The 26,520-nt window shown below is 41.8% G+C and overlaps 3 protein-coding genes across 28 annotated transcripts in view; 1 reads left to right on the forward strand and 2 right to left on the reverse strand.

Moving 5' to 3' along the window:
* Positions 1-2,686, forward strand: part of ABI3BP (ABI family member 3 binding protein) — a 183,447-nt gene extending 180,761 nt beyond the window's left edge. For all 22 annotated transcript variants that reach the window (XM_058424358.1, XM_058424389.1, XM_058424398.1 and 19 more), the window contains one exon: positions 1,350-2,686. In XM_058424358.1, coding sequence (XP_058280341.1) covers positions 1,350-1,465 — 116 coding nt within the window. In that variant the 3' untranslated portion in view covers positions 1,466-2,686. The remainder of the gene's footprint in view (positions 1-1,349) is intronic.
* Positions 2,687-3,546: 860 nt separating this feature from the next.
* TFG (trafficking from ER to golgi regulator) lies at positions 3,547-25,892 on the reverse strand. 5 transcript variants are annotated; one of them, XM_040054097.2, is made up of 9 exons: positions 25,759-25,892; positions 23,324-23,428; positions 21,469-21,677; positions 15,848-15,931; positions 14,848-14,994; positions 13,227-13,394; positions 10,836-10,976; positions 6,769-6,858; positions 3,547-4,334 (listed from the first exon to the last, which is right to left on the reverse strand). In XM_040054097.2, exons 3-9 carry the CDS (start codon positions 21,650-21,652, stop codon positions 3,973-3,975), a joined length of 1,176 nt encoding a protein of 391 aa, XP_039910031.1. In that variant the 5' UTR covers positions 21,653-21,677; positions 23,324-23,428; positions 25,759-25,892; the 3' UTR covers positions 3,547-3,972. The 5 variants fall into 5 exon arrangements, with proteins under 5 accessions (XP_039910031.1, XP_039910045.1, XP_039910039.1 ...); XM_040054111.2 differs by having other exon boundaries at positions 3,547-4,331; positions 25,759-25,875; XM_040054105.2 differs by having other exon boundaries at positions 25,719-25,830.
* The window catches only part of ADGRG7 (adhesion G protein-coupled receptor G7), a 32,831-nt gene continuing 30,236 nt past the window's right edge, over positions 23,926-26,520 (reverse strand). Inside the window, 1 exon segment of the mRNA XM_058424435.1 lies at positions 23,926-23,960. Coding sequence (XP_058280418.1) covers positions 23,926-23,960 — 35 coding nt within the window.

Below are 26,520 nucleotides of genomic sequence, written 5' to 3' on the forward strand. Positions count from 1 at the left end.
TGTGCTGAGCGTGTCATGGAACATTTTACTTAGGAAAACAGCAAAACAGTTTTCAGTTCTGAAATACCAATACAGTATCAGTGTGTTGACCAAACCTTCCTATGCTTCATTTACAAAACATCCCACATGAGTCCAGAAACTCATTGAGGTAGGTGTGGGAGATGAACGTGAAGTTCCTAAGTCTTTCACTAGTTTTTTCCAAAAAACAAAGTAGTTGACCGGTCTGAAGGGTGTTTGTTTATGTGTTTTGTGAGTTTCTTCTAAAGAGGTTTTTGCTTTTCCCTTCCCAGTCAGTGCTGCCTATTTGAATAGATATTTTGCTTAAGATATGGTCAGAATCCAATTTGCATTGCCAGGACAGCAAACTTGTCAGTTGTACCAGATTCACACTTGTAAAAATATTTGAATATTTAAAGAACTTTTACCTAACAACCTTGCTACCTCCATTTAAAAGACATTTTAAACCAATTTGATTTCAGCAACTGGATTTGAGTGAACTCATGAGCTACATTCATTTTTAAGCCAAAACAAACAACAAAACAAGCAAACAAAATACCTCAGTAGCTTGTATTTCTCGCAAATGAACTGAACAGAGGAAAGAACAGACCAACAGAGACCAATTGTTATGGTTGCAGCAGGTTGATTTCTGAATTAACTACTAAATTTGACCTGAAGTGCTGTGAGGGAATCACATGCCATCTCTCAACTGCAGAACAGAATTTTTTGTGTATGTGTCCACATGCCTGCTCCAGTCACATATACATTCCTCATGGTCGGGTTGGATGGAGCCCCAATTCCTAACTTTAATTTGTAACCTAATGTCAATTGTTTGAAGGGGAACCAAGTGTGTTGTCAAAGACAAAACAGCGAAAGCAGGAGGATGATTTCTCATTTAAGGATGGGGACATGCTGTGAAACTTTCCCCAGTGGCCAGGTTTTATTGAGGTTCACTGCAGTGGTAAGGCTGTGCAGTGAGGACCACTTGTCACTGTCACTTTGCAATGCGGAGCAGCCTCCTGTGCCCAGAAGCCAGCATGGCCAGAGGGGGCACAGAGGGGACACAGGCTGTGCCCAGCCAGCACCACCCACGGCAGGGTGCTGGGATTTCCAGGGAAGGAAGGCTTCACCTCGGCGCTGCCATCCCATTTTTGTTTTAATTTGAGTGAGAAAATTGCGGAGCGCTAATGGATGTAGGGGCAGCAAACAGTGCTGCTCGTGGCAGGCGCCTTAACGGCTTGGTGAACTACTTTAGCCATTCTTTGAATTGCTAGTTGCAGACTTCTAAGGGAACCAAAGCATGGTACTGTCCTGAAAGCTTCATGCAAACAAAACTCTCTTCTCTGTTCCAGGGTTTTTCAGGGCAGTTCGTCAGGAACCTGTCAAATTTGGGAAAATTGGCGGGGAGACTCAGATTAACTACGTCCGCTGGTACGAGTGTGGCACGTCGATACCTGGCAAGTGGTAGATGCCACGTGAAGTGGGTGCAAAGGCCCAGCCCAGGCTGCAGGAAGGCAACGCTTACGGTGCGCCTGGCACTTCGGTGTTGGCTGAGTGCGAGGCTTAGTACGAGTCTGATGCCAATACTGCATTAATTGTGTAATAGTGTAGGCCGCTTACTGTAGTTATCCAGTGTTACAAATTTGTTTTTAGAATAAAAAAGAAACACAGGCTAGGGACGTGTTGTAGGATAATGTGTAGGGAAGCTGGCTCCCTATTCTTGAGGTATGGTTTATATGGTATTTTAAAAGATGCAGTGTGTATATTATTTATCACGATGTTGTAATAAATGTTTAAGGCACAGATATGCCAGTTGGTCATGGAATGCAATGTGCGCTAGTTTTTAAATATTCACTGGTCCTGTAATGCAAGTGCCATAAGCTACCCATCCTAATCCATCTGTAACGTCTCACAGTCCTAAATTATAGAAAAGATCCTATCATTTTTAATATCCTGCAGCCAGTAAACTTGAAGCACTTTCTCCTTACACCTACGGTTTATGCTCCTGCCAAAACGCCGAGGTAGGTTGCTGTATGTGCAGCTTTAAATGATCGGGTTCAGTGGGTTTTCTTCCACGTTTGTTTTCAAATGTTTCAGCCCCAGCCAAAGCCATGTTCTGCCCGTCACTATGGAGTCAGAGCTGCTGCCCGTGAGCCTGGCGGTGGCCGGCAGGCAGGACTGGTGTTCTCTAATTGAGGTGGACAGGTACATATGTACATGGAATGCAAAAACAAGGCTGGCCTCCATGGCTGGGGTTTTTCAGGAAAATGTAGTTAGCAGAGCCTGACGCTTACTGGTTCAAAAGCCAAATGTATGTACTGTGCAAGGGGACTTGGAAAGACAAATGAAATAAGAAAAAGAATAAACTAGTTATAACAGCATGGTCAGGTTTATTTTATTTAAAAAGAAAAATTCTGGTTTAAAACATTTTTCATTGGGGACAAAGGGGAAATACTGATAACTGAACTTTAAAACTGCTTTATAGTTATTTTGATTAAAACCTCTCCCAAAGCTACTTGTTGTACTGCTTGAACATTTATGACCTAAATAAAGAGATGTAGGTTTTTTTTAAAGGTGTTATTCATTACTTTACTAATGTATTGAAGAAATATGAACAGGAACACCCAGAGCTATATAGTAGTCATTTACAGAAAATACCTTATAAAGTACATTGCAGGTACACTGTACTCCTAATAAAATATTTTTTAATCAAGTGGTTTTTTTCCAAGTGTTTTACATGAAAACAAGGGTTAGTTTCTGTGGTAAATGCTGTTACTCAGAACAAACTGCTTGCTGGAAACAAGCCCCTGTTAAATGGTGTGATGAAATGGGAGGAGGTACAGCCACAGCTTGCTGGGTAGCTGTGGGCACAACACTATTTAAGGATGCTGAAGGTAGGAATATTTTCACTCAACCTCCTAATTTGCCTTTAGTAGAGTTCAAGCAGCTTGCTCCAGTTCAGTTTTTTTTATTCCCCACTTAGTTTTACATATTCCTAGAATCTGCAAAATGGAAAATATGAACTGGGATAATGTTTTGCCCTCTGCTGTAATACGGTCTACTGACTTCATTACAGCCCTGGATCTGCTTTTTCTTGGCTCAAAATTGAGTCACTAGGATTGCGCTCCCGAGTTCTTCTGGGTGGCAAGGCACCTGTGGAAAGTTGGGGGTTTTTTTAAGAGTGCTTCTTTAAAGATACACATTTGGTTTAAATTTTCAAGTAATAATGAATTCTCTCCCACACCTTGTTAAAGCAAAATTGGTAAGAGGCTTTAAGATTTTACAGACTGGTTCTTAACCCTTTGATAAAAGGGTCACTCGACAATTAAAGACAGCAGACAGCACCAAACCACCCCCTGCTGTGAAACCTCTGTGAAAGCCATGTGCAGTCCCAGCACTTCTCCATTTACACCCAGAAATCTGCCTCTCCTCCTACAGCCCCAACACCGCTGCTCTTTACCACAAAGTCTGCACCCAGCAGCACATACGCTGGTCTTAGCACAGTTGTCTTGTTCGGTATTACCTAACTTCTAAAATGAAGATGAGGCATTTAATAGATTCAGGGTTTTTTATTAGTTTTTTTCCATGTGAACATTACAATTTATAATACATCATATCTAGTTTGACCTCCAGAATGAATCTAATTTAGTACATCATGGTATTAGTAAAAACAAGCCTGATAAGTGGGCTAAACTTCCAACTAGTATCTTCATACCCTTCAGACAAGGCGAGCTAGAATGTCAATCACTTTACAGACATTTAAGTAGTGTTCTCCAAAAACCACCCAGCCCCAAATTAAACTAGGAAGCGAATACAATTTAAAGCAGGAAAGATTTGGTCATTTCCCTCCCCCCAGCAGAATTTAATTAAGAGCTATAGTTTTGCCTCATTACAGTATCGGAATCTCAACTGAAAATCCTGGAGTCCGTCGGGATGGAATCGCACGTGTCAGTCGCCGTCTTCAGGGGCACCCCCTTAGCGGTAGCCAGGCCCGGGCTGGGTGTAGCCCTGCGGCCCGAAGGGGGGACGGCTGCGGGCGTAGGGGTTGGGCCCGCTGGGCGGGGGGGTCATGGTGCTGCCGGGCGGAGGGGTGAAGCCGGGCCGCGGCTGGAAGGTGCCCGGCGCCGCCTGGGAGCCGCTGTAGGCGGCGGGCTGGGAGGCCTGCGTGGTGTAGGGCTGCGGGGGGAAGCTGCCCGCCGGGTACTGCGGCGGCTGCTGCGCCGGCAGCTGCTGCGCCTGCCCCGGGAAGGCGGCGGCCGGGGCCGGGGCAGCCGCCTGGCTGTAGGCCGGGAACTGCTGGGCTTGCTGCGACGGGGGCTGCTGCTGGCTGTAGCCTGCTGGAAAGGCAAAGAGCAAGGTGGGGTGAGAGACGCTAAGGAACCGTGGGTGCCCGCAGAAAGACCTTTTGTTCCTAATGTTCACAGTGACAAACGCAAAACGATGCAGGAAGCACAGAAAAGGCAAACCAAGCGTGAACTGCGAGTTTTCCTGCCTTTCACATAAGCGCACGGCCGGGGTTTTGGTGCACACCGTGGCAGCAGAGCACACTGACAACAGTTACTATTAAACAGTTTTCCTGTGACCGACAAGAAATAAAGGAAAAAAAAAAAAAAAAAAAAAAAAGACAAGTAATCTTTTCCTTAACAGCACACAAAAAAATAGTCTTCATCGGCAAATGAGGCAAAATTCAACCCTTTTCCCAAATAAAATCTCCAAATTAAACTGTCTTGATAATTCTCTCAGGGTCTAATATCAATCATACCTTTGGTTAAATCATAGTTTTCAGTTCTTTAGCATAAAAATATGAAAAGGTTGTGTAGAATAGAACACTTCAGCACAAAACTTCCATTTACACGTCCCAATTTTGACTTTTCTGTATAAAACTAGCTTCCAAAGGGAATTCTCTTCTCGAAAATTTTAAAATGGAACAAAGTCTTTTCATGAAGAAATAGCTACTTTTATCCATCATGAAACACACCTGCAGCTACTTGCAATGAAACCTCTCCAGTGACTGGAATCCTGTCAGCATTAAACACCAGACACACAAATTATTAAAAGTGCACAGCCCTAAATGGAAAGAGTAAGGGTAAGAATGCACTGCAGTAAACTCACCTTGAAACTGGGATCAAAATTTACTCATGAGACAAACCTCTGAAGGGTCCATTTTTACACCCATGTATAAATAGCCATTGTTGCCTAGTAGATCTACAAGAGTGGGAAAGGATCCTGCTCTTGGGAAGACATGGGTTTGAAAGGAGACAATACTCATGAGAACTAAAGCAACACAAACAAAAAGATCCTATGACTGAACATCTCCAAAGGCTGCTGTCAATAGGTCCTCAAAAGAAATCTGTTTCTGAAAATTAATTGTGAACTAAGTTATGACAAACAGGTGCCACAGTAAGTTTCTGGTGGCATTTCATTCATACTTGACAATGATGTTAATTGGAAAGCAAAACTCACATCGCACTACAGCTTTCAGAGGAACGTCAATAAAATAATGGATTAGACGATGGTAGGATAAGTCTAGAAAGCAGACTGGAATTCCTTTGTTTCCCCACTCATTTTTTAAGCCTAGAGAGTCAGACAGATGCCTCTACTTCCAACAGGCTTGCTAATTCTGAAATTACACCTCAGTACATCTGTCTCTGTAGTCTATTTACAAATGTGGGGGAGAGAGATCTGCAGAGAACAAGATACCACTTAGACACTCAAACCAACCAGCTCTCACACAGTGCACAGAAACAAGGTCTGAGGCACAAACCTTTAGTCCAACTGCTCTAGGGTTCTTATCCAAGCTAAGCACGGAATTTCTTTGTGAGCTCTGCAAATATTCTCATCTATATAAAAACTGGTGCACTCCCACTGTGCACCAAGAAAAGGCCATACTGCCTCCAAATCACTTAATTGGAGTCTTTTGTTTAGTTTAAGGAGAAATTTTTAAAACAAGGAATGATAAATGCTTTGTATCATTTTCTGAAATTATTAAGCAAAATGCAATTTGTTGCAGAATTTACTCTTACAGGTTCATCCCTCAGCCTCATCTAGATTATCATTCCTAGCATATACTATGCATTCCTAGGTGCCAGCTGCTTCTAAAGGAACTGAAAGTTCTGAGGTCAAATTTATTTTGGGTATACACCAAAGCCAGCTTTTCATATTTCACTGCACATAAACCACTAGTGCACTAAAATATTCTTCTGCTTAAAGTCTACTGGCACCTTTACTTAAGGTATAGCAAAATCAAAAACTTAAAAAGAAGAACTATCACTTGAAAGTTTCTCTGGGATTTATAATGTGTAACAGCCAAGGATTTACTGAACAACAACAACAGTGTTTACACCAGTAAATTTTGGACACTGAGATTATTCTAGATGCCAGAAAGAGGGGCCACCTTTAGACACCTCTGATATTTAAAGAAACTATATCAGGATGTTTAGTCACTTTCATGCTAGAATGACTGCAGAATATAATCATGAAGGCTGCTCATTTTGAAGGTAATTCATTTTGCCTGCCTTTCTAACAAGGCATTCTGCTGATTAGTAATGACGACAGTCTTTGGTCACAATCAAGTAGGACTGAACTCTGACTACATACTAACAGCATAAACAGCTACTGTGTTCTCTTCCTGGCAATTTCTGAATTGTGCTAGCTCCCATAAGGAACAGAGGCATCCGGGCAGCTCAGCACCCTGACCTGCCCCACAGGATCAGGAACTGAAGTTGACAGGGTCAGGCACTGCAGGAGAGCTGCTGTTGCAGAGCTGCTTACCTGGGTACTGCACGCCGTACTGCTGCTGGGGCTGAGCCTGCGGCTGCTGAGCAGGGTAACCAGGCTGCTGGTACTGCTGATACATCTGACCTAGGGATTAAAAACGCATCTCATTGAAGCCCAGTACCCTGGTGCATTACAGCGAACAATACCCTGACAGTTCAACATCACAGAAACAAACCAAATGACATCCAAGTACAGATACTAGTTTCTGAAACATGTGATTCTGACTAAATAAAGTTTTTTTCTAAAGAGTTACGTGAGGCTTACTGTTGCACATTTTCAGAGGCTGCCAGTAGCTATGCACCTTAGTTATCACTGCTCTGGTGGGTAACAAACCAGGAATCTTTAAACATCTTCATAACTGCTCCAGAACTTGCACTGTAAATTAAAGTACTTCAAAAGTTAAACATGTCCTCAGATTGTCTGTTTAGATTAGGTTTTTAAGGCCATTTCTGCAACCAAGTACTGTAAGCAGAGTGGTATATTATTTATGCTGACCAAATTTTCCACATAAGTCATCCATCTCTTAGCATCGCCAAGTTTTCTTAAGAGACCCAGCGGTATACACCCAAAGCAAAAATAAAACCATACGTTCTTCAGCTTGGTAGTCCAAGTCAATGCTTATTTTTCCTAGATTCACTGTTTTCAATTTCTTGGCCAGAAGAGGCAGAATATTTGTTTAGACAACCTATGGGTCCTATTGAGGCTTTATGCTTCTGCTGTTTTTCAATACAGTAAGTCACAGTCAAAGAACAAAATCATTATCTGCCAAAACTAAAGCTTAGCTGAACTGAAGCAGACATGGAAACTTTACTATTATGAAGTGTTACTGTACTATTATTCATTCTGCAAAGACCAGCAGTCTATAAATAGACTGTAAACTCTATCTTCAGAGCTGCAGCGAGACAAAAGCAACTCGACTCTGCTCCAAGTCCTCCCAGACAGACCCCTGTCCACACCGATTTAAAGTAACTCCTTATTTCTTCTTTTATCTGCATTATTTGCAGCTGAAAGGAACAGCATTTCACATCCACACTAAGGTGTTTAGAATACTTTATACTGATGCAGTCACTTAAAATATTATTTGGTGTGCAATTATTGTGGGATGATGAAAGTGCAAAACACAAAGCTTGAAGAGAATTTAAGCCTGTTAGCTTGATAATTACGAATCAGAAACTCAGAAAGTTCTCTTTCTGAAACTGATTTGACATGGAGGAGTTCTGGGAGTATAACCAGCAGGCTGCCTGTCTTCGGATAATGCCCTACAGGCTAACAGAGAGACCACACTGGCACCTGCTGGAAATTCCAGGTAAAGGGATAGCAAAGAAGCAGCATAGAGTTTTACCAAAGGTTTCTGAGATGCCTTGCTGTCTTCTCCAGGGCTGAGGCATTAGTGAGGAACAGAGAGGTGCTCCAGCACCATTTAAAAAAACATTCTTGATTTACAGCCATGAATACAGGCGGGGATCCTACGGGTCCTCAGACACAGAGTCTTCTCTCTCCCTGGATTTTTACTCTGAAAACTAGATGAGCTACAGCAGTGGTGTCTGGTTTTGTACTTAGCAGTGGTTATTGTAGTGAAGGGTCTGCCAGCATTTACCATTGTTCCTGTGCACTGAAAAAGACTTTTAGTCTGATTCAGACCATTTACATATATTCACACAACATTCTTTTCCCTAGAAGATCATGAAGTGCTTATGGGACTGAGATTTCACAAAAATTTCAGCAAAGACTAAAAAAGCATCCACATCTGTATATAATTGCTTCTAGCGTGTGTTCAGGACTGAATTTAGTAATAGAAAAGCACAGGCCACCAGACACAGCACTGTACTAGAACATCTTGGCTGGATTGATCTAATTTAAATTAGTGAATGCTGAAAACTTCTCAAGTGAGACAGCCCTTCAGTAGTATCAGCACACAGAAGTGAGGTGACTTGACAGTCACACGTAACAACCTAATAACCAATCATAATCACCAGAACACTTAACTGGCAGAGAAAGCCATTATTAAATAAACCCTGATACACCAGAATGACTGACACATGACTGGTATCACCAGTTTACTTACATCTTCAAAATACTGGGAAAGTGTGTGGGAGAAGCAGAGCTTGGGGTGTTTTGGAGTTTTTGTGGAGTGAACTAATAATTTCAAACTAGTTTTAAAACTAGTTTCTAACAGAACCTGCTGTTCACCAGGAGTGCCATTTATTTGAGTCCATCCTGTTGAAAACCTATCAACCAAAACCTATCCAAAGTTCTGGCTGGGTTATGGCTCTGTGGGGACAGCACAAGCCCCCAGTTACCACTGGACTGAGGTATTAAACTGAGGTATCCTATCAAACCTCAGTGAAGTATAGAAAAGTACTCCATGATTCAAAGAAAAATCTTTGAACACTTTGGAATAAAATTGATAATCACAATACATTACCTAGCTTTGGTAAGAGACTGCTGTTAACCACATACATACAATGCACAGCACAAGCAATGTATTTTTAATTTCTAATGAACAAAGACAAAAGTTACTTCTGATCTCTTCCCAAAGACTGAATCACAGAGTGAAGAAAATATAATCAATACTTAAAAGACTGCAGTAGCAATAACAAAAACTACATAAAACTACATAAACCCCTTTATAATTAGTACTGTTGCATTACACTTTCCTTGACCCAAGTTTAGAAAAATCACTACATCTACTCTGATACATGAGCCTAGACAACATCACCCCCAAGTAAGATGAGTTTTACTGAAACAAATACTTTTCCCTTTCCCTGGTGTTAGCAGCGATAGAGGACTCCAAGCTAGTGTTGCTAGTGCTTTTAAGTGTTTCACTTCTTTGTTTCAGTTCCAGTTTAACAGCAACATTTATTACTTACTGTATTAAACTAATGTAAAAAAAACCCCAAAACTCATAAAATGCAAGTTCAGTAGTAGCTGAGAATATGGTTTCTGAATATTAAATTTTCTGGCTGCCAGCACAAGAACGTGGAGTCCTTTTTTGCAAAAGTAACTTTTATACATAAACACCAAACTGCTCTATCTTTAAGCTGCAAAGATGTCTCTTGCTGTATTTTAACACTTGACTAATAAGCAAGAAAATGCTGAAAGGAGCAAAAGAAGTGTTTCATAAGCTCCACTGCGACCAACAGCACTTCTACCTCTTTAAATATTATACATAACTACCAGCTGTTCAAATGCTCTGCTCAATCAAAATATTAGTTATTCCCTTCAGGCAAGACAATCCAAGTGACTATGGATACTGTGACCACCACCTCAGATGTCTCTGAGCATTACATCACTAAAGCAAGCATCAGGGGGTTCTCACTTGTGCCTACACCAGCACAGAAACAACTTTATATTATTCTTCATATGGAGGAAGAAGTAACAAAGCAAGTTATTGCACACAGACAGTTTAATCCTGAAGCGTGCAGGTCAGAAGGCTCAGTGCACTTAGAAAACAACAACAGAAGAAATGATGCCCAAATGTAGGAAACCTCAGAACAGGTAAATTGTGAGAAGTTAAACAGCATTTTTAAGGGCATAGTGCAAACAAATGTGAATACCAGAGTACGGACTTTAAACTTTAAAGGAGAGCCAGTTCCTTGTAACTCTCAGGAGTTATAAGGAACTACCATGCATTTAAGATGGTAACAGGGTTTGACCTGACTAGCACAGAGCCACACACAAAAAGACAGCAATGAAATACTAGCTCCAGGCTGTTAGACAGAAATGATGAGTAAACAACAGTTTTAATACACAGTAGACAAGTCCACAAACTGAGAGCTGAGTGAAAGCTCAACACGACACACAGTGTATGACACAAGCAGATGCCAGCAGAAAACAGTACCACGAAAATTCTCCTGTGTGACACCACCCACCCTTTCCAACAGAGCCACTGCTCCACCTGCTGTTTCTGTATGGACCAGCACGGGCAGCGAGGACAAAGGCTGTTCTGCCTAGGGGCACACATGGATTTGCAGTTTGGTATCTGCTCTGGGTCTGCTAATTCAAGGCAGAATCAGACACCATCCATCACATCCTGGACAGCAGAAAAGCACACTGCTTACCTTCCACCTGCCCCGTCTGTGGCTGTGTGCTGGGGTAGGGCGGCTGCTGTGCCTGAACCCCAGGGGGATGGGCTGCAGAAGAGGAGGAAGCGATGCTGTCCGGCGTTCCTGAGCGCTCCTCTGCAGGGGCACTGGGTGGTCCTAGAGGAGCAAGAACAAAACACAGCATATGAAATGAACACTGAGTTGAAATTAAAAACTTCTACTACAAGATCCTTCCCTTGCAATGTTTTTAACATTTTTTCCACTTTGGATTTACATGTGTGTCATACCCAAGCTAAAACCAAGTGTGTATTTGCACATCTAGACTTTCATTTGAAAATATTGGAGCGGGGGATTTTCCACCTCTCTCTAAGTTACGCAGATTTCATTCTTTTGAGGAACCTGACTCATTTGTGAGATAAAACCCTTCATTACAAGCCATTTTTTCAGCAGCTTCAAGTGTTAACTTCATACACACACTGAAGAATTGCCATGTTTAGATACAACATGCACTTACCTATTTTTTCTTATCTGGAGGAAAGGTAAAAGGTTGATCTATCCAAATGGATCAGCATCTTACTGTGAAACACATGGTCCATGCCACAAAATGTTTTACTGATAAAAAGCATGTGAACAGAAAACCTCCAAAGAAATTAAAATCACACTCCCAGACAGGCTATGGCAGACTTCAGTCTAAAAGCAATTGTCTGCTCTGTTAATTCTGAAAATATTCCAACTGACACCCAAAGACAGCAAGGAAACTATGAATTCAGATTTTCTCTACATTAGGAGTTCTAAAACACATGTGAATAAATATAATATACTACAATTTAATGCAAAATATTTTGTTAGAAACAAGGGAGCCTAAACCTGGATCTTTCCATCTGTATGAATGCTAAGAGACACTACTTTCAAATACACGCTCCATGTTAAGCATAAGTACTAGAACTGCTGACAATTTGTTTGCAATTTTAAGACAGTTATATTTACACAATATAAATATGCATCCAACAGGCCCCTAATTGTGTTTTCATGTTAAACTTATTAGGGGAAAGTTAATTCAATCTGCCTACTACTTGATTTGCATTTATATACATAGCTGCACGATCACAGCTTTAGAAATGGGATTTCTTATACCCTGCTTAAATGCTCCTCTGCGGAGCTCTCTGTACGTTCAAAGAATGGCCAAGTCATTTCACTCTCTCAGAAGAATTATGGAGACACAAATACTGAAGTATCACTGATCAAAATATTAACTGACACTGATAAAACCACTCATTCAAAAATTAGCTCAGATTTTCTGCCAGTTGTGCTTCACCTGCTATTGTTTAGATAGCCCACTGCAAGTTTTCAAGTACCATCTGGTTTGGGAAAGAACCATGCTGTAACATCATCCAAAATGTGCCATGAAGGAAGAGATCACACAATAAGGCCTGGTCCACAGACCAGAACTTCATACTGAGGTCAACCACTGTCTGTGGGTACAGCTTTGGATCCTGCACAGTCACAAACACACAGTGCAGATCTGTTCCTTTTACTCCACGCTTTTGCTATGGCAGCCATACTGGAAGAACAAGCTCCAGTTGCTAGTGGTTTGCTCATCTTCATCATTACTTCACACATCATATAAAACTCACTTGCTCTGGAGTTGAGAGTATACAGCAAATCCTGTCACCTAACAGCAGTTTCATTTTCATGATTCAATGAACCATTACACCTTGGCAGGCCCCTACAGCCTCTGTACAAAATCACTTCCCTAAGCTCTGCATCACACTCCTTTATCACATTCTACACTGCTTTTCTAGCTTCAGTTATCCTGTCTCAAGTTGACAGCATTCAGTTTAGCACAGTTTTCAAATGCTTAGCGTTTTATTACTAGGGCCAACAGTCCTCAGCTCTTCAAAAATAAATATAATTCAGATAAGAACGTAATTCCTTTCTGTTAACAGTGAAAAAGTTGGTTCTATCTACTTCTAAAATGAATCAGAGAAAAGGTGGGATCATACAACACATTCTGAACGACCTAAATAGTAGAAGCACATGCCAAAAACATGAACTGCAAGATTAAACCTTAAAGCAGAGCAGTGAGTTCGTCTGTCACTGGCAGATACCAATTAAGTTAGTCCACACAATAGCTTTAAATAATTCAAATTTTAAAAATTGAAGCCATTTTCTACTCCAAGCTAAAACACGATGCTAAAATCAACAGCAACATTTCAATATTTTGTATACAAAAATTAGCACACAGATACAACACCTTAACATAGCAAGTTTTAGAATTCTGAAAAGACATAGTGAACACAGAACACAGCTTAATACATCCAACATACAAATGCTTTGTTACAAATCAAAACCAGAATCATTGATTATGAACAGGCTTAGCTTTCCTTTTCACCAGCCAATCCTTACCTGACACCTGATCGTCTGTCAAGCCAAAGGCTGACATGACATTCTTGCTGATTTCATCCTGGTTCTTTAGCGGATCGAATGCAGACATGCTCGCTGCTATAACTTGAGTGGATGGCTTAACATTAGCGTCAGCAGCAGCAGGCTTTTCGTCCCTACCATCTACAGCATCTACAAAGCAAAACGCCCGGTTACCAGCTCTCCAGAACTGAAACACCAGCACACACACACATTGCACTACAGCAACCGCAACATCGCACAGTTGGGGGCTCTATAAATGTAACTGCTGAAATGAGCGTGTTAGGATAACAGGGAAGAACCACGGATGTATCTGAAACTGGGATGGATCACAAAGCTTACGCTTCTTTCACAGTTACTTAAAGATACACTAACACTGGACTATCAATATGATATATCGTGTTCTGAAATTCAAAGGCACAAAGCTCCTGCTTCAAAGAAATGAATTGCCCACAAGGGATTCAAAATTAGGAAAACATACAAGGTAGTTCCAACTCATTATGGTTTTATCAGCTGCAGTTTCTGGTTTGTACTCTACCTTTCTCCACTAATTTTTCCTAAGCTGACAGGTGAAGTTGAGATCTTTGCAACTATACATGTAACTGAATTGCTCAGAAATGCCTTACCTAATAGTGCTACATTTTCTGTTAAAAGCAAACAACTACAGATAGATACCAACTGGCTAATTTTGTTTATGCTCTTAAATCATCACTCTAACCTCCTTCCAAGTAGTTAGTAACCAGAATCCACGGTATTCCACTGAAATTACTAACTGCATATATTATAGGAACTGGGCTGGGATTTTTTTAATCAACAAAAGCAATAAAATTTCAAAGTGCAAATACAGAAGCAACATTTCTAAAAGGCAGGCTGATGTTCTTGGTTCACCTCTTTAGTCAGACCACTGTACTTCATGACTTCATGTCACTATTTTCTGTGTCCAGCTTACCTAAACTCTGTAGTTAAGCATACAGAGATACATCTGCAGTACAACTGACCAAGCTAGGAGATCAATACCTCAAAACTGTGAGAGAAAGACTTTCTTTCCCATTTTGCCCTCCCCCAAAAATCTTTTCCCACCCCTACCTGCACCTTCATGCTGCTTACCCTGAGACAGCTCTGATGCTGGTCTGAGCGCAAAATGCGTGGATTCAATTTCCTAACCTGGCAAAAAAAGTGGATATAATTTTTGCTGAATTCACTTCTTACTGTTTTAGTGAATCAAATTTGCTTAGCAACACAAGATAAGCACCAGAGCTAGCCCAAAGTAAGCAGAGGGACTATTCAACTGCAAGCAAGGACTCTTCAGCAACAACAAACTATTAATTTGGCTAAAAGCCCTCTCAAGACATTGCTGGGGTTCACAGGTATTAGTTACAGTGTTTTCATTGCAAGAAAACCTTGGATTTTGACGTTTCATTCCTAAGTTAGTTCACTGCTTTACTCCAGATACCTCCAACAAAAATTCTGTCTCTGAAATAACTAAAGCGTTAAAAATGAAGTTCTGGGCCATCAAGCAACAATTAAGAATGATCCATGTTTCACTTTGTTAAACAGCGCACCACTCTGCAAATCAAAGCAAACAGCTCTTTGCCAGGCTGCCTACCACTCTCAGGCAGATTAGTGGAAACCCCTGGTTCCGCTGGTGGCTCTAAACAGTCCAGTAAACGATTGACTTTATTGCGAAGTTCTATCAGCTCTCGGCGCAGGTACTTCACCTGGTTAGATTCTAGGGGTCTTGGTTGTCCATTCACTGCAAAACAGCAATTAGATAAACTTAAAGACTGTAGTGACATCCAGCCTTGATCAGTTTAAGATGACAAAAAAAACCCCCAACTTTTACTTGCTTGTAGCATCATCATCCTTTGTGGAGTTTAAAGTGACAAAGTCTAGTCTGAATTCATTCTAGAGCTCACTGTTCCTTTAATATAATCTCAATTCAGCAAAAGCTACAGTACCAAAGCAAAGTCCACAGTGAATGTCTGCACTGTTTACTCATTTCCCTGAACATGCCCTAAATGATGAAGTGGCTCTGGAAAGCTGTCCCTTTAAACTAACCCAGCACACACAACACTGCTGCAATTCATGAATAAGGTCAGTATCCAAGTTAAAGGCTTGGAACTACATGCTAAGTTACCTACAGTAGCTTGAAAATAAAGAACTTCTACACAAAGGCTAAATCTATTCAGCCCCAAGCAACAAACACTAGTTTGGAGCAGCGTGCCACTGCAAGGTTAAGTGCCAGCTTCAAATTGTCATGCATCTGTGAAGAAAAACCTCACAAGTGCTATAGAGTGGAAGAGAACTTGGAAAAGAGCACTAAGGAAGAAAGAACCACTGGTCACATGTATATGCCCACATGCCAAATATTCTGAGCAATCTCATAAAAAGCATGAGCTTCAGTTTCCATTAAATTCCGAAGTCTCATGAAAAACATCAGGAGAAAACAAATGCCAAGTATTAACTCAGCAGTTCCAACTTACTGATTGCATTTTCTTCACCTTCTGAGGTGATAAAGTTTTTTCTACCTCTCAGTGAAGTCCACTGCCTGAATTTTAATAAATATTATTTGAAAGAAATAGAAAAATATAGCCTTCTGTACTTACCAAACAATGTCAGCTTAAGTATCCTACTGCATTGAATTGCAAAGGAGAGATCTGAGCTATCAAAAATTGTTATAAGATCTCCATCTGAAAAGAACAAGAAAACGTTACATTAGAATCGTAGCCTATGACTACTGAGCTTCACATCAGGACAGAAGTCTTCCTTCATCACTCAAAAATAGCTTTCCCTATTTGATTGTGAGGTCAGTGGAAAAAATGTTTATTATTTTAGTGCAAGAATCAGTGTGGAGAGAAATCATGCACAGAAGGTAAGATGGAAGCATGACTGGCCTCAGAGGGGACTCTTCTGACATTTGCCCTTTCATGTCCCATATAGCTCATCATTCTTTAATGTTTACATACAGGATGAAATATTAGAGCTAAGAGTTCACGAAGTCCAGCACCAGGAAGAATCATGCTACCGGAGGATCCTAATGAATTTACACGTTGCCATCTGTCACAGGAACTATATTAGAACTCAATGGAATCACTTGTTCTTAAGATACAAAGGGCTAGGCACAAAGCACTGATCATCGTTAATCTTATTGATCCCCAAAAGAGATACCAAGTTCCATTAAGTCTGGTTTCTCGTGATTTTAAAGCTGAGTCAAGGAAAGCTATGTTAACATCTTTGCTTACTCAACAAAATCACAACTAAAACAAGACTATTGTCTTTGGCAGGACAGATTTTCTGGTGTTTAACATATCCAACAGGTAATTCATGGCTTAAAGGAACCCAAGCGAAGCAGTGCAAAGGAAAGAGTGGGAGCACATGATCAGGAAAACATGTACTGGCACAAGGGATAGCAGGAACACTTCCTGCCGGAGCAGTTGATGACCCGAACTGAGGTGAAAGACCACCAAGTGAAGTCCCACCTTGAAAAGCAACAGTGTTTAGATAAATGCCACACAGCTTGAAACAAAGCCAACCCCAGGCTGCCCAGGTTTCTCCACAAAACACTGTAACAAGGGGGCTCCTTGGACAGACGCAGGAACATGTTTTCTATTACAGATTACTGCCTAAAAATCCTGAGTGTATATAAATTCCTTACACGTTGGTGACAAGGGCAAACTGTATCTAAGTCACAGTTAAAATTTTCAAATAAATTAATGCTTCAGTATGAATAGTCATAAAACACATCAAATAAAAACAGCTCAGAATTTGAAGAACTACATATTCTAATTTTGTTATCCCTGACTACAAGTAACACCTCTGCAATGGAAGGTTTTCTTAAGTGCGATTAATCACACCTCACAGTGCCTGTCAGTCTTCAAAGAAGGTGCTTTCTAACAAAATTAAGTTACAAACACTAATAAAGTGATGCCATATAAAATAATTTTCAAGTTTTCCTGGAAGAAGTACTGTTGCTTCCCAAGATTTTTTTCTATGTCCTGTTTTCATTTTCACAATCTCAAAAGACATCTGTTGATAGCAGTATCAGTCATGGACTCTCTGAGTAAAGACTGGAAAGTCTCCAGAAATGAGGGCTCCAAACCCCACCAGGCAGCCTGCTCCAGTGACACACTGCCCTCCTGGCCAGAACTCATGCACAACCCCTCAAGCTGCAATTTCTGGCTGCTGCCATCTGGTGCTACTGCAAATTGTTCACATTCTATGATCTTTGCAACTCCCTTTCCACTGGCTCTGCCCTCAGCCCACTCTGCAGCACAGGGAACAAGCCCAGCTCCCTGCAATGCTCCCTGAAGGCCACCTGCACAAAGCCCCTCCCTGTCCTCACCACACCCTGCTGGACCCTTCTGCAGCTTTCCCAAATCTTTTTCTCATGCAGTGCACACATTAAAAGTGAGCACAGATGTGCAGCCTCACTGGTACCACCTTGCCAGTGGCAGGAACAGGAGGATCAGTGTCCCTGTTTGCCATTATGATCCATACAGGACTTGGACAATCAGACTTTATCAAAGTTAAACACACTTTTTTTTCTTGGGCAGTAAATGGGGGTGTGATGAGGGGTGTGCTCCCTCCAACCCAAACACTTTATCCAGCTTTTCTTTAACCTTTCCTAAATGCTGATACCAAAATCCAACGGTGTCTTAACACAAACCCCTCCTATTCCTTATCATTATGCTAACACAATAAATGATAATTACTTCTCTTAGCAATCCACAATATTGGCAACCCATCGTTTGATGCTCTTCTATCATACCAGTCAACCCCCAGATTCACTGCCTGAACAAAGATGCATGTTCTAAACAGTCTATCCTGCACAGAGAAATGGAAATGCACATCAATACACATGGCACACATGGATTAATGTCACCCAAAAGAGCCGGGATCATTCCATCTTAATTCTCCCTCATCTATTTTAACCTTTAGGTTGAAGGCATTTAGAGTAATGAATTAATTTTCTATTTTAAATTGTTAGCAGGAAAAAAAAAAAGGCAGAGAAGCACCAAGTACAGAATCTTGTTAGATGTGTAAGTCAGTTCTCTGATTCCTATTGACAGCCATCAAGCTATTATCCAAGTGTATGCTAGGATTCATAAGGTATATGTCAAGCCATAGAAATAGCTGACAATTTCAGTATATTAGATTTAGCAAAAAAAAATTTCATCTTAAGGAATGCCAATGAAGCTTAATTCCTGTTACCATGACACAGATAGAATTACACAACATTAATTATATTCTGTTGGGAAAAAAAAAACAGACTTTCCTTTATTTTCCCTACTGATCTTGTTATTTTAAGAACTTATCTTTCTCGTTTTCACAAGGGACCCAGCTTTCCCTCTCTGCAATTTTCCATGTATCACATTCTCTGCTATGCCAATTATTTTTTTTTCTTTCTATAAACTAACTCCCTTAACTAACCAATGGATTACAAGGCATTTATCATTAATGCTGCATCACCATGATGTATTTCAACCTTGATGACATTAGATTTCTGCCTCATTCCTTTGCCTCACCTGTTGTTTCCTCATCTACTAAGCTTCATTATCTAGCAGACTTATCCACCCTTGTATTTCTCATTTTAAAAGCAAAACACAAAACCCTACACAGTCAAAAACCACACTACATCAAAATGTAGTTTTCCTTCACTCTGATAAATTTACCAAAGGCTGAGAGATGACTGACTAGCACAGCAGCTTGAAGACATGCAGGATGAGTAAACAATCTTCTATTATAAGGTAATGAAGAACAAGAGCAAAAAGGTCAATGTCACATTCCACTCTCTGTTTTAAATTCAAGCACAACTTAAAAAAAATTTAAAGTTCCTGTTACTGGCTCTATAGGGCCTTTTAGCATGTCTAACTCAGTAGTACGGTGGGCTTAAGATGCAACTCTACTCTTTGATTCATACAAATTCACTGCTGACAGTCCTCATTATTTTGTTAGGGGTTTTTTAGCTGACACTGGGGTTTGTGTGTTCAAGAACTTTAAACAGCACATGAAAAACTTTCACATCTAACAGAGCAATTACCTTAGCTTATGAGTCTGAAAGCTTGAATAGAAAACCTGACTTCACAAAGCAGCACTCAATCCGAGGATTCTTTTCTCTTGTAATTAATAAAACCACCACAGGATAATTCACCTTTCAACCCCTCCTTCCTTTCCAGCTCTATCTCTTCCTCCCCTAGTGGTGCAGGGGGACAGGGAGTGAAGGTTATGGTTTCTGCCACTGCTCAGGCGGAGGAATCCTGCCCCTGCTTCCACCTGGGGTCCCTCCCAAAGGAGAGTCCTCCATGAACTTCTCCAATGCGAGTACATCCCACTGGCAACAGCTCTTCAGGAACTGCTCCAACGTGGGTCACTTTTCCACTGGGTGAAGCCCTTCAAGAACAGCCTGGTCCTGCATGGGTGCCCCCACAGGGTCACAAGTCCTACCAGGAAACCTGCTTGAGCCTGGGCTCCTCTCTCCATGGGTCCTGCCAGGAACCCGTTTCAGCACATTCAGCATGTCTCAGGTATCCAGCTGCTCTGGTGCAAGGCTCCTCCACAGGCTGCACCCCATGCAGGTGGATCTCTGCACTTCCATGGACCTCCATGAACTGCGAGGGCACATTCTGCCTCACCATGGTCAGCAGCACAGGCTTCAGGGGAATCTCTGCTCTGTTGGAGCACCTCCTGCTCCTCCTCCACTGTCCTTGGTGTCCTGCAGAGCTGTTTGTCTTACATATCCTTGCTCCTCTGTTCTCTGGCCAAAACTACACCAGTACCATAACTTTTTTTTTTTTTTTTTTTCCCTTTTTAAATATGTTACCACAGAGGCATTACCACCATTTCTGACTGATTCAGCCTTGGCCAGAAGCATGTCTGTCCTGGAGCTGCCTGGCTTTGGCCTCCCCTGTAGCCCCCTAAAACCTGGCTATGCAAACCAAATACAGTTCTGAAACAAAGAAAACTACAAGTAAAAGCAGGAAGTCTCTCCACTGTGAAAGACAACCAAAGAATGAAACTGTCTCCATCATACACCATTATCTTATTTTGAATAAAACAAGAGTAGTATACACTAAAAACCCCAGAGGACCATACTTAAAGCACAGGTAAGAATGCAAAAACACCAAAGTAACTCGAAGCTTTAACCTAATGAAAAAGCATCCAATCTCCTTTCACCTTTCTCATTTCAGAAAGAAAAAAAAAAATGTGATAAGATAAACAAAACCACCAGAAATCCACTGAGATCCCTTTCACTAGAGATCAACACTACTTACAATTTTGATAAGCAGCATCTCAAAACCTTCATGAACCTCAAAAATTGTCTCAGGGCTATTCAAAGTGAAATTTTATTGCTTAGATGTATGAACAAAAGTTGACATTTTAGGCAGCACAGGCAGCACTGAAGTTTCCTAGGGCTTTTAAGAAAAAAGAACCTAAATGCTTCAGTAACACAGCACTTTTTACTGTGAAACAGCATAATCATCAGTCTTTAAGAGACTCTGGATTTTACCACTTCATTCCAAGTTTCATTTTATGAACACCATCCCTCTGTCCCAAATTAAGTAGCTTATCCATGCCCCATTGACATCCAAAGAGGAAAAGCCCTCCAATCACAACATCCTGTCCCTGTGCATCTCAAATAGGGCTCTCTTCACTCTGTGCAAGTCCTTAAGGTTATGTTTGTTTTAACACTAATGATCAATATTTTCTTTGGAACAAACAATGTGCAACAGATTCAAATGGTCCCAGAGAGGAAAGATAACTTTTAATGCATATTTCAAGTTAAAATTGTTTTTCTCATCTTTACTGATGGAGAAAAACATTCAAGATTACTACCACATAAATCAAGTTTTCAGTGTTATAAGAACTTGTGTTAGGTCATACATGTTTATTCTCTTTTCACCTTCAAACCCACTGAAAAAAAAAATGTTTTAATGAGTGAAGAGAAGGGAAACCTGCAATCAACTTCCTGAAACAGCAAAAAGTGCACTTTCAGAGAGAAAAAAATGAGGAAATATTTCAGAAAAAAATGGGTGAAACGCTGTTAAGAGAGCATAACAAGAGATACAGCTTCTAGAGTCTGACTAAAAACACTTCACAAGAAATCACTCGCATTTGCCCATGACATTGGATAATTCTGAAAGGTGAATTTCAAAGTTTCCATCCACAGATAAACTGTATCAGAGCAACAGTAGTCAATTAAACCTCAACGGCAGTAATTAAACCTTACCTTCATCTTTATATTTTATTGTGACTTCATCATTGCTCAGAAGTTTTCCTCTAAAAACTCTTTGCATCATTAGCACCAATTCATCATAGGTGATATCTTCATTATGAATAGGGATTCTCCTAATATCTTCCCCAAGCTGAGCTTTGATGATCAGCTTCCCACTTAAGTCCAGCTGCCCATTCATGGTGGATTCCTTATCGCCCGCACGCCTGTTAGCAGTAAAACATTGAGAACATTTCAGAAAACTGAACTGTTAGTTATCTTTATCTGACGACAGCTCTGAAGCTTTACATTATCATCTTATTCAATTACTTTTACATGCCCCCCCGATTATGAAAAAGAACAAATGGCATTTTTTTCATTCAAGAAAAGACTCCCAAAACAAATATCTTACCTCAGAGATTTCAGGCTGTAAGGTGGCTTTACTAAGGGGATCAAGCTGAATCATGTACTATTTCCTGAACAAACAAGCACAGAGCTAAACATTGGTTTTATCACATGGATGATCAGAACTCACTGAGGGTTCCTCTCCAGAAATGAAGATAAACATTTTTTTAATTTTTAAAAATTTTGATTGGGATACTTTAACCAAGATTTTAGACTTTTAGAAACAGCTTAATAGACCACACATTAGCTACTCATTGGACTCAACACATGGTCAGAACAGTCTGTTACTCTCAGTGTTTTAAGAGGTTCCAACTGAATAGGATGTGCAACAAAGCCATCTTGTGTCCTAGCAGCACACAGCTGATACTTCTGATATATCTTTAACATTTTATGTAAGAAAATTTAAATATTAACACTTTGTATTAAGCATCTTTCATTTAAAAAACACAAAGGCTTTACATTTAAAAATCTGAAACTGCAGTGAAGTTACATAAAAGAGAAATGAAAGGGAAAAAAAACCAAAAAAAACCCAAAAAAACCCACAAAAAGAGATCCAGGTAGTTAATCAAATGTCCCCTCCTACTTTCACTGCTCTGGAAAGAGCCAGAACAATAGATCTGGAATGAGGAGCAACTAAAGCAGCAGTTATCTTAATATCTGACATACAGTTACTGGAAATCCTGAAATGCAGGCAGCCCAAATCCAAATCAAGATTTCTGAAGCCACGTGCAGGCAAGTATGTTGTTCATTCTCCCACGCAAGAAGAACTCTCTGAGATATGCAACTATTTTTCCTTTACCTTTAAGGATGTTATAACACAGTGCCTTATGAGAAAAATGAATTTTGCTATAGTCATTTTGAAAGTACTGCACTGAAAACTCCCCTACCAGAAAAAAAGACACTCAGCTAAAGCCTTTAACTCATTCCTTTAATAATATATTCAACTCTACTGTTTTAGTGACAATATTTAACATTAAAAAGATGCAGTATAATGCTATCTTTAGATTGCAATTAAATTTGGGGGGGGTGGGGTTGCAATTAATATAAAGCGAAGATTTCAAGCAAAGCCATCCATTTGTTTAACCCAAAAATATACAAGCAATTATTGAACAAAACTCACTCTCCTCATCACACGTAAGAGGAGGTAGGTGGACACAGCCTAATTGCAGGGAAAAGGGACTTGCAATTAACACAGCCATGTTGCTGCTGAGGCACTGTGATGAAACTGTGAGGTTTACAGTACTGTTAATGCTCACTAATGCATTACTCAGGTTTTGCAGTACAGGAGTCTTGACTGCAGACACATCAACCCAGCCTAATTAACTTTAAATTAGATTTAAAAGCATAGGGTTTTGCACAAGTCAGTTGGTTGTTGGGATTTTTTTTTATTTAAGCATTAAAAAATACAACAGTATCAACCCACAGGTTTCCTTTCATCTCCTTTCCAAAAATATACATTTATCATTACCTTGTCCGTCTTAGTGATGCTGGATTACCAGACAGTTTTCCCACCTCACTTCAGGACAGAGTTAGGATAAGCCGCCATGCACTACCAGTGCCAGAGAACAGTAAGCTGCATCAGAAAATAAACACATTTATGATCACACTTCCCTAGAATGACACAATTCACATCAATCTTTCACTTTAGAACATCTTAGTGAATATACTAAGTTTAAAAAGTCCTTGCTTTATCCATAATGTAACAATCAGGTTTACGCTTTTGAGTATTGTAGAATTTGTATTCATCTAAAACAGATCTTGAACAAGACTTTTAATTTCATAACAGAACATTTTTTTATTATTATTATTTTCTAATGGCATGTAGGAATTCATACCAGCAATGTATTCCTTTCCAGAACAGTCTCCAAGAGATGATTTAGCATACAGAACAGTTCAACAGGAAACAGACCTGGCTTTTCTCTCTGACCCCAATGGTGTACCCTCCTGGCAACTCCTCTCTCTCACAGGCACAGCCAATTCCATAAATCCATACTCCAATTTTTAGATTATTCAATGCTAACCAGAGGAAAAAAAGCAGGTTCCCCTTTATCCACATAAAGCTTCCCAGCTCTACTCTTTCAACTCAATTGGAAGTAAACTGGAACCTACAGGAGGAAAGCAGAGAAAAAGCAAACCCCAGAGAAAACACAAGGTCACTCTCTGGTTCTCAAAGGCTGGCAGCTGCTTCCCTTTAAAAAGGGTTGTGCCTGCTCCTGACAGTGAGAGACTGCTGTAACACTCTAGGCAGGGAACAGGAAGAGATTACTTTTCTGATGCCTCACTGACATTCTATGAAATGAGTAAGGCAGGAAGATAGCGCCCCTTTCACGCCAGACCTGCTGCAGCTCCAGGTTTACTGTGCTGGACAAACAGGGAATACAGACAATGCATCTAAGGGTGGTTGAACCAAAGAGCTCGTTTAGCTGCCCCCTCATGCTGTTCAAGCATTAGAGCTGGGCACTGGTTTTGCTTCCTCAGCATTACAACATATGCTACTCAGAAACTGTTAACACTAAGGACAGAACCTCCACACCTGTAAGTCCTAAACATCCACATTTTGGTAGACACAGATGAAGTCCTATCAACACACTGAACACATCATTCCTATCTTTGTGCAAGGAAAGGAGCTACTGTAATGCTTTATTTACCAGCATTACACACAGAAACCCGCTGTCCATCAATGACTATGAAAAGGTAGCAGGAGAATATTTAAATGCCACTTTTTTTTGGGCTCAGCTCTTCTCCATTCTTCTCGAAGGTGTCCAGATTTAAAGACACACATTCTGAACACTGCAGCTGCTTGCAACTGTTACAGAAACTATGTGAAATATTCAAGTCACTGAATTACAAGCACTAAAGCTTTTTCCCCCTCACTGTGACACAGCTGAATAGATGACTCCACCTGAGAGAATTTTTCAGAGAACACATCCAGAACACACACTAATGAGCTTTTCAACAAAATCAGTGTGTCTGCTTTCCTGGGGCGGGGTACAGCAGAATCAACCAACCAAAAAACATTTATGTCTCCATGCTTCAGACCAAAGATTGCTTCCCCTAAGAATCACATTGACATCTTTCTAACCTTCCTGGTGTACCACTTGAATTTTGCAGGTACAGGCTTTTCCTCCCCTCCCAGCTCACTTTCTAGTCACATCATGCATTAATCTAGGTGCTGCATGTGGACAGGGACTGTCCAATCTAGGCCAATCACTTCAGAATCCCCTCTAAAACCAGCATCTCATCACCACGTTGTATTTCACTACCCTTTCTGCACAGAAGCAGAGAAAAAACAGCTTTGCCCAGGCAAGGGAAAGACAGACGCTCCTGCTTCAATTTTTCCTGTCACATGAGGGTTAAGGATCAGGGTGAAACCGACAGAAACACGAGCAAGCAGGACTGCCTCCCAAACGACACCCGAGAGAGAACCATGAGTTTTCTCAAGACAGGTGGGGGGGTGACGCGAGGGAGCAGAAAGGAGAAGAGCTCTTTTCGGTTTTCTCCAGTCCCCATACGGGCAGGCCCGGCCCGAAGGGGAACAGAAGTCACAGCCAATCCCTGCCTGCCAATGAGGAGCCGGCAGCTCCCGTGGCTCCCCAGGAAATCGGCGGGGTGACCCAGGGAACACCCGGCCGTGCGGAGGGAGGGATCCCGGGATCTCCCGCTCCCCCGGGCCCAGGAGGCCGCGGGCGCTTCCCGCTGCCCTGAGCCGCGGCCGGGGGGACGCCAGGGGTCTCCCGGCCCCTCCGCCAGGGGCCGCGTCGCCCGGGGCACCGGGGAACGGTGGGGGCGGGGGAGAGAGGAGGGGGCGGTCGGCTCACCCCGAACCCAAAGCCGCCCCTCTCTCCCTCCTTCCCGCCGCTTACCACACGCGGCCGCCCCCGGGAGCGTCCCCCGCTCTCTTACTCTGGCTTCTCCGCCGTCCCGCCGGGCGCAGCCCCCCCGCCTCCAGCCCCGCGCGATCCCGGGCACGGCCGCCGCCGCCCGTACGTGGCAGGGCAGAGAGAAGGGGCCGGAGCGAGGCCGGGCCTGCGCGAGCCGCGCGCGTGCGCGCTCGGGCGCGCGGGGCCCCGCCCCCTCCCGGCCCACAGGGGCGCCCCTCGCCGCCCGCCGCGCCGCCTCAGCGCTGCCGCAGCGGGGCCGCGCTCGGGCGGGGGGCTCCTGTCGAAATACGAGCCTGGGCCTTCGTAGGCTGGCGGTGCTCGAGGAAAATAGGGGCCGTGAAATTCCCCTGTGCGTGTTAGACACCCACACACAGGAGCCGTTCGTCCTCGAATGGTCACATCCAGGCATGCATTACTATCGTACCCTCACACACCCTCGCCCGCTCTTGTAATCCCGTATTGAATTCAAAACTTGTCCTCCTAAGACAGAAAAAGCATGAATCTGCAGCTGATTTCCTGAGTTTTTTTCAAGGGAAGGTGCGGGAATGGAATCCTAAGGGTGCCTATGCAGCGCCACCTAAAATAAAGTATGCTTAGTTATTTCCTGCCGTTAAAGATACATATGAAAAGACACCTTTTCATTTAATATCTTAAAAAGCAAAGCTTCCAAATAGTGTTTTCTGTCGGGACAAGAAAAATGTAAGAGTGGTTTAATTTTTGCAATATTTGTCCTTGCTGAGAGCTCTGTCCTTGCCCGGAGGAGAGTCCAACTAGCAGGAAGCGG

This window comes from Hirundo rustica, chromosome 2 (genome assembly GCF_015227805.2).
Source record: "Hirundo rustica isolate bHirRus1 chromosome 2, bHirRus1.pri.v3, whole genome shotgun sequence".
Lineage (NCBI taxonomy): Eukaryota > Metazoa > Chordata > Aves > Passeriformes > Hirundinidae > Hirundo > Hirundo rustica.